General features: G+C 42.9%; 1 protein-coding gene across 5 annotated transcripts in view; it reads left to right on the plus strand.

The window, feature by feature from the left end:
- Window positions 1-7,232, plus strand: part of sgk1 (serum/glucocorticoid regulated kinase 1) — a 35,587-nt gene extending 28,355 nt beyond the window's left edge. For 2 of the 5 annotated variants that reach the window (XM_005449566.4, XM_005449567.4), the window contains 9 exons: window positions 3,131-3,206; window positions 3,418-3,493; window positions 3,601-3,789; window positions 3,905-4,036; window positions 4,835-5,071; window positions 5,193-5,288; window positions 5,419-5,574; window positions 5,657-5,746; window positions 5,948-7,232. In XM_005449566.4, coding sequence (XP_005449623.1) covers window positions 3,131-3,206; window positions 3,418-3,493; window positions 3,601-3,789; window positions 3,905-4,036; window positions 4,835-5,071; window positions 5,193-5,288; window positions 5,419-5,574; window positions 5,657-5,746; window positions 5,948-6,115 — 1,220 coding nt within the window. In that variant the 3' untranslated portion in view covers window positions 6,116-7,232. Of the gene's footprint in view, window positions 1-968; window positions 1,123-1,531; window positions 1,587-1,998; window positions 2,994-3,130; window positions 3,207-3,417; window positions 3,494-3,600; window positions 3,790-3,904; window positions 4,037-4,834; window positions 5,072-5,192; window positions 5,289-5,418; window positions 5,575-5,656; window positions 5,747-5,947 lie in introns of those variants that run through there. The other 3 variants (XM_005449569.4, XM_005449568.4, XM_003440633.5) reach the window with 3 other exon arrangements.
- Window positions 7,233-7,548: the final 316 nt, after the last annotated feature.

A 7,548-nucleotide genomic window follows, 5' to 3' on the forward strand; every position in this document is an offset into this window, starting at 1 on the left:
CATATCCAAAGGCTCCAAGGTTCAGCTCATTAATCGATAAGAACTCTGCATTGCTCCTGTTGCTCCTGACACAGGTGTGCCAAGGCACTATTAATAAATACCCACAAAAAAATGGAGATAAAAATAACATAAACTGCATTGCACAACTTTTTAAAAAAAGGCTCGATTTACGTCAGAGTTCGTGCAGAACTGCAATAAATGATCACTGCCTTGTCATTTGTATCCTCACCTCCCCTGCTTCCTTTCACTTATCACTGAGATGCCTTATCTCACTCACTCCCAGAGACTCCCAAAGAAAAAGAAATATGGGAAAATTCATAAAAGACACTACCGTAAGAAAATATCAGGTAGATACAAGTACTCAGGATAATGAGAAAGCATTTCATCAATAGACGGGTTAATTAAAGGCCCAAACACTGGCAACGGCCAACTTGCCAACTCTGTGAATTTCAACATCTTTTTTAATTCTGAGCCCAGCGTGTGAATGACCTCAGGTGGCTGGTGGAAAAACACTGGATGTGAAAATGAATTTAAAGGGGAAATGTTATTATTTCAAGCTTCTACACTTAGCCTTTAACTATAACCCAGCTTTGTGATGCTGTCACAGGGAAGTACAATCCCAAGTATACAATACAGATGGATGATGAGGATTTTTAGCTCATACTTGGCTTAATATTAGCCTTACATTTAAATCCATATCAATGTAGGGTGGAAATAAACGTGCATTTTTTTGTGGACACTTTTATCCATCGATCCATCCATCCACTTTTCCACTTATCATCAGGATCACGGGGTATTTTTAAATTAAAGTTCAAAGTTGAAACGCTTAACTCAAAACTCGAGCAAACTCAAGGGGAGCATCTGAAGGCAGCAAAACCCCCGCCCTCGAGAAAAGTCATGCAACCATGCAACGAAACACAAAACTTGGAGAGTGGAAGGAAATAGAGGCGGGACGTCTCCGCCCTTTTAAAGAAAGAAGAAAAAAAATGCTGGATTAAGGTCTTCAAGAAAAGGAATGCGGCGTAGTTCGATTACCTCCCTGCCGAGGAGCCAAACCTTTGTTCTAGTAGTGATTGGGATATAGAAGCATCCACATGAAAGACAAAACGACATCTCTGACGTGTAAGTACGCTCAATATACTTTTGAAAACACCGGCAATCGTTTTACAAAGAAAGAAAAAAAAAAACGCTGTTGTATTTGAATCGTACACCTGTAGGAAACTACAGATCCGCAGTGTTTTTCTACCACTTACCGCGCAGGTATGCGTATTTTAATAGTTAACTAATGCAAAGCAAGCGCTTCTAACACAGTTTGTGCGTGTCTGTGTGTCAGTGTGAATGTCCTGCGAAGAAAACACAGGCAGACATACTTGGTGTGTGTGTGTGTGTGTGTGTGTGGGGGGGGGGGGGTCTCCCAATTCATCCCATAATCCCATGACCTGGATTTATGATGCTCATATCTATTTAATTGTCTTGCTGATAGAGAGTCTCTTTAAAAGCGCAGGAGAGAGCTTGGTAAGTCTCTCTTGCAACTTGTTGAGCGGTGATGCTGCAGGTAGACAAAATGAAAACTTCCGAGCTGAAAGGTTTGTTTTCTGTGGAAACTTATTGCAGTGCAGTTTTTTTTCTTTTGATATAAACTACGGAATTGAGATCTTTTAAAAATGCATTTTGCTTGTGTTCCAAAAATTGTGCGGCGCCACTTTGGTACTTAGAGTGCGTTTATCTCCGTTCTCCTTACGCACAGGGATCGGTGTCTCGATTAAGTGCTTTTGGCCTTCACATGAGATATCATCTTACACACATTCCACGGAGGGGTGTAGATAGAACTTGAACCAGGTGCCTTACATAACCGTGTATAACTGAGCCCGTCTGCTCTTCAAGTGTGCCAGCGCAGAAAACTAATCATTTCCTGCATTGTTACACACATTTTTTTCAACCCTCATATTCTAATACTTTGCCTTTTTCTTACTGGTAAGTTAAAACAGACTTTTTACTCTCTGTTTTCATTTGGACTGACTGTGTGCAAGAGTTTCACTCTGTACTTTTCCACTACCAGTGGCTTTTCTTGGCATCGGGCCTCCCTCGGCTCAGGCTCTCCCTCTTGTCCTTTGTGTGCCGGGATAGCCTGCGTCACTCCCGACGGTTATAAAGAGGAACAGCCAAACATTGAACTTGATAGTCCTCGTGACGAGGCTATCAAATTATTTGTACTGAACCTTAGTGTACACTCAGCGCGAATACACACGGAGCAGGAGTGACAGAAATAAACAGGGACTTGTGGAACAGTCACGAATGTCTCTATCAGTTCTGTTTTAATGTGCACTCATTTGTAAGACAAAGTCCATTCTGTGTGCCTGAAACAGTAAGTGGCACCATATGTTAGGCTGTTTACTGGATACATCTGGATTTCATTTGCCCATAGGGTTTGTGTTTGCAGTTTTTTTTTGTGTGTAGATTGAAAATGTGTTTACTTCGTAGTCGGTTCAGACTGCCTGACTCTCGCCTTACTCTCGGGGGTGTTAAAGTTGGAATGGTATTGCACAAACTTATGTGCAAACACCGGCTTTACAGTGAGTACAGTGGTAATCACATCTTTTTTTTCTGCCTTTTGTCCATGTTTTTGACGCAAGCACGGCTGAGGTGCGGCCATGACGCGCTGGGAGCGCAACGACCGCTGATTTGTCGAAAAACGGGATCGATCGCCTTCTCTTGGTTCACTTACCAAAGCCAAATGTTTACCGAGGATCACGCCCACCCGGGAGGTGGAGTAGAGGGTAGGGAGTGTTGTGGCGTATGGGGTGGAGAGAGACAGCTCGTCCCTCTTCGTGGCCCTATATAAAGCGAGTGCCAGGGCTAGATGGTTATAGTTTGGTTTTTGGCAGTCTGGAATCGAGTAGCTGCTTTTTAACTCATCATGACGGTCATAACAGAAACGCAAGAGCCTTTGCTGACTTACTCGAAGTCTAGAGGGCTAGTGGCATTAGTCACGGGTATGGATAACAACAAGATTTTAATTTATTATTATTATTATTTTTTTCTTTTAGTGGAATCTCTATGTTGCTTTTTTCCTTTTTAATCCAGTGTAAATAATCTTTCCATCCCTCTTCTTTTTTCCATTTTTTTGCAGCTTTTATGAAACAAAGGAGGATGGGTCTGAACGACTTCATTCAGAGGCTTGCCACAAACTCCTACGCCTGCAAGCAGTGAGTATCAACTCACATCTGACTCGTGTTATTATTCTGCGCTCAGTGGAGGTTGAAACATTGGGAAACCCAACCAAACATTCTAGTTATATTGCATTGAAGAAATATTTGATGTGTGGAATGATGAGTCTTTTCATATTAGTGCAAATCTTTGGTCATTTGTGTGGAGATGAACTAAGTTTAAACTCGGTCTGTTGTTGTTGTTTTTCAGTTCCGAGGTTCAGTCCATCCTGAACTTGAGTCCTCCTCAGGATCCTGAGCTCATGAACACAAACCCCTCTCCTCCTGTAAGTGCAATGAATTGTGCAATATTCGGACATATCCTCTGTTTTCATGCTTATCATACATGTTATGGCTCTAACTTTTTTTAATCATCTCTGTCCTTCCCTCACAGCCCAGTCCATCCCAACAGATCAACCTCGGCCCATCATCCAATCCTTCGGCCAAGCCCAGCGACTTCCACTTCCTCAAGGTTATCGGCAAGGGCAGCTTCGGAAAGGTTTTGCTTGCACGCCATCGCACGGATGACAACTTCTACGCTGTCAAAGTCTTACAGAAGAAGGCCATTCTCAAGAAGAAGGAGGTATGTGTGCTTGCAGACATGTTTTTGAATTTGAACTCGCACACAAATTGCAAGCATACCACGCAAGGTGTGTTCATGTCAACCCCCCCTAACCACCTCTCTTTGTTTCAATCAGGAAAAACACATCATGTCAGAGAGGAATGTGCTGTTGAAGAATGTCAAGCACCCGTTCTTGGTGGGCCTGCACTATTCTTTCCAAACAGCGGACAAACTGTACTTCGTCTTGGACTACATCAATGGCGGAGAGGTGAGTTACCAGCTCAACTGCTGACATAGAACGATGAACAGTCTGATCTATTTAAAGCTGGAATTAAGGTTGAATAAATTAGAGGATAACTTCAAGATAGAGGAAGAAACGAAAGGAAAGAGAGGCACCAGACGTGACCTGTAAACTGAGAAGGAGTTTAAAGGAATAGTAATGCCTTTCCAGATCAGAAACAAAGATGAGACAGAGCAGAGACAGACAGAGGGGATATCCTGTCATGAGAAGCAGAATAGAAGCTGCTGCTCTGTCTTTTTTTTTTTTCTTTTAAACTAAAGGAAACACCTCTCAGGAAATCATTGAGGAGGGGGGCGGGGGTGGTTGGGACAGCAGGAGAAACTGTGGGCCAAAATTAGCAGCGCCATTCAGACTTGGTGTGCGTCTAATCGAGCTAATTTCCTGTGATTGTTGGACAAGCAAAGACAGTGCTGATTAAATATGGGCCTCATCAGGAAGCAGGATGCATTTGCTCTCTTTTTCTCCTTTCTCTCTTTTTTTCCCTCCATCCTGCTGGTCTCTCACTCCACCTTTGGTCCTCAATTCATCTGTCTTCTCTTGTCAAACTTTTTAAGCTGTCGCCATCCTGCCTCTTAATTTCCTCCCATCCGGTTTCCTTTCTGTCTCTGTCTTTTTTTATTGTAGCTTTTTCGTCCATTAATTTCCTACCCCTACTTATATATATAATTCTAACAGTGTAATCGAGTTTTTTTAGTTACCAGGAACAAAACTGCTCTCTGCACTTGTTTCAAAGACACTTTTTTTCTGTTTTCCTCTCTGTTCCAGTTGTTCTACCACCTGCAGAGAGAGCGCTGCTTCCTCGAGCCCAGAGCCAGGTTCTATGCAGCAGAGATCGCCAGCGCACTGGGATACCTGCACTCACTAAACATTGTCTACAGAGACCTGAAACCAGAGAACATCCTGCTGGACTCCCAGGGACACATCATTCTCACAGATTTTGGACTCTGCAAGGAGAACATTGAACCCAACGGGACAACATCGACTTTCTGCGGTACTCCAGAGGTAAGGAGAAACTGTCCAGTGTGGCTCTGCTGTTAAGGTTTTCTCACAGTTGTCTGTAATAGCGAACCTTTTTAACTTGCCATTTCTTATCATCTTTTGTTTGTTTTTTTCCCCTCTGCAGTATTTGGCTCCTGAGGTGTTGCACAAGCAGCCGTATGACAGGACAGTAGACTGGTGGTGTTTAGGAGCTGTTCTCTATGAGATGCTGTATGGCCTGGTGAGTACTTCTAATCATATTACATTACTTTAAGTTGGAGTAAAATTAGATTTTTACTGTTGTTTTATTTGGAACACTGAAAATATTACAGGCATTTATGCTAATTAGCTCTTTTTTTTTCTGCCGCCAGCCTCCGTTCTACAGCCGCAACACAGCGGAGATGTACGACAACATCCTGAACAAGCCACTGCAGCTGAAACCCAACATTTCCAACTCGGCTAGACACCTGCTGGAGGGCCTGCTGCAAAAAGACCGGACAAAGAGACTGGGCTGCTCCGACGACTTCGTAAGTCTCCATCTCATTTGATTGTTTACACACCACACGTGGTGACGAGCGTCATTTAATTGTTTTGTCATATCTTTTCCAGATTGAAATTAAGAACCACATATTCTTTACCCCCATCAACTGGGATGACCTCAATGCAAAGAAGATCACCCCTCCCTTCAACCCTAATGTGGTATGCTCCCATTTTTTTAATACTCTGTTAAGCCCTGAGAAATCAGGTTTATGAATTTTCACTGCACCCGCTCTCAGTATTTACACAACGTAACTAAAGAGCATGAAACATCCTCACTTAATACATTTCCAACTATGGTAAGGTATTTTAAAGGTTGGCTAATTCCTGCTTGTCTCCCTGCTCCTTCCCTCTCTCATGCAGACGGGGCCCAATGACCTGCGGCACTTTGATCCGGAGTTCACAGACGAGCCGGTACCCAGCTCCATCGGTTGCTCCCCAGACAGTGCACTCGTCACAGCCAGCATCAAAGAGGCGGCCGAGGCCTTTGTGGGCTTCTCTTATGCCCCATCTATGGACTCCTACCTATAGGATTTAAACACAGGCACTTATCATAGACACTAGTTTAGACTTATCGGGCATGAAACGAGGCATGCCCGTGGACTTGCATCGTGACCCCACTCAATGTTTACCATCAGAATGATGGACATCTCCGAAACCCAACCCCACGACAACTCTGCATCTACAAAGACGTTAAACATGTGTACTTTGCCACATCCTCTGCAACTCTTGAATGCTTGCCACAAGAGGATGCCCAGTTGGAGTTCTGATCCTCAAGCTTCACTACCTGCAGTCCCCTTTCAGCCTTCAGTTGTCCATCTATTTCCTGATAGTGGAGGTCGTTTGCACACAGGACTCAGGCAGCTTAAAAGCTCCCCTTGATCCCGACGCCACGAGTGACAAGCACACGTCCAAGCTCCCACCTTTTTTTTTCAAAGAGAGGAAGGCCGGACCAAGCCCGGAGAAGATTTCCATTTTCATCTCTAGCGAAAAAACCTTCCCTCTTGAGATTTCTGCTACCACCTGTGAGGACCTTACCTTTTGAGCGCGAATGAGTAGCTTGGAGATGACATTCATTTTGGTGCTTTAGTTTCTTTTCATGTACTTTCCGTGTGTTTTGAAAAGGGAGTTATTTAAAAACCGAATGTTACAGAGAGACAGATGGGGTAATTTAAGTTTTCTACAAGGTGCCTTTATATTTTTTTTCTCTCCATCAGAACTTACATCATTTGAGTTTGACTGTGTCGACACTAACATCAGAGTTTTATCCGCTCTGCACCTGATTTTTTGTTTTGTTTTGTTGAAGTCACTAAGGAGGAAAGATGTAGCACTAAGTTAATCCAATTCTTCTGTCTTTAACATGTGACATGTAAGAACTCGAATGATGTTTCACGTCTTCTTTTGCACATAAAACAACAATGCTGATCGAGAGATGGAAAGAGAGCGCACTGCTGCTGCTAGGTGGGGACAAGAGGGATGTGTTGTGCAATGTTTTGGGGAGAGCTGCTCGCTGACCGCATTCCCCCTCATTCCTCCAGTCTTCCACCCGCCACGCAGTAATGTTAACGGTGGCCTGCGGACGGGCTGACAACACTTAAACTGAACATTCCATTTTAATATTGCTGTAATGCAGTTTGACGGTATTTAAGTTTGTTTGTATATTTGGAGTTCTGTGTACTAGTTTTAATGTATATTCAACAACAAAAAAATGACTAAAGGTATGCTTAAATATGTATACAGTATGTAACAATGTTAAATGTACTGTAAATTGTAAAAATTGTTTAAGATTTACGTGACCATGTTCGGTTTGCAATAAAAGTTTAACTTTATTACACCTTAAAAATGTGTTATTGTTATTGGTAAATGATCTATGCACGGAAGAGCTTAACTGATTCCCCTTTGGCTTGAAATGTCTTTGCATCTACAGAAAATAAGTACTTCAGAGTTAAAGAAAAACCCATAAG

This window comes from Oreochromis niloticus, linkage group LG15, assembly GCF_001858045.2.
Source record: "Oreochromis niloticus isolate F11D_XX linkage group LG15, O_niloticus_UMD_NMBU, whole genome shotgun sequence".
Taxonomy (NCBI): domain Eukaryota; kingdom Metazoa; phylum Chordata; class Actinopteri; order Cichliformes; family Cichlidae; genus Oreochromis; species Oreochromis niloticus.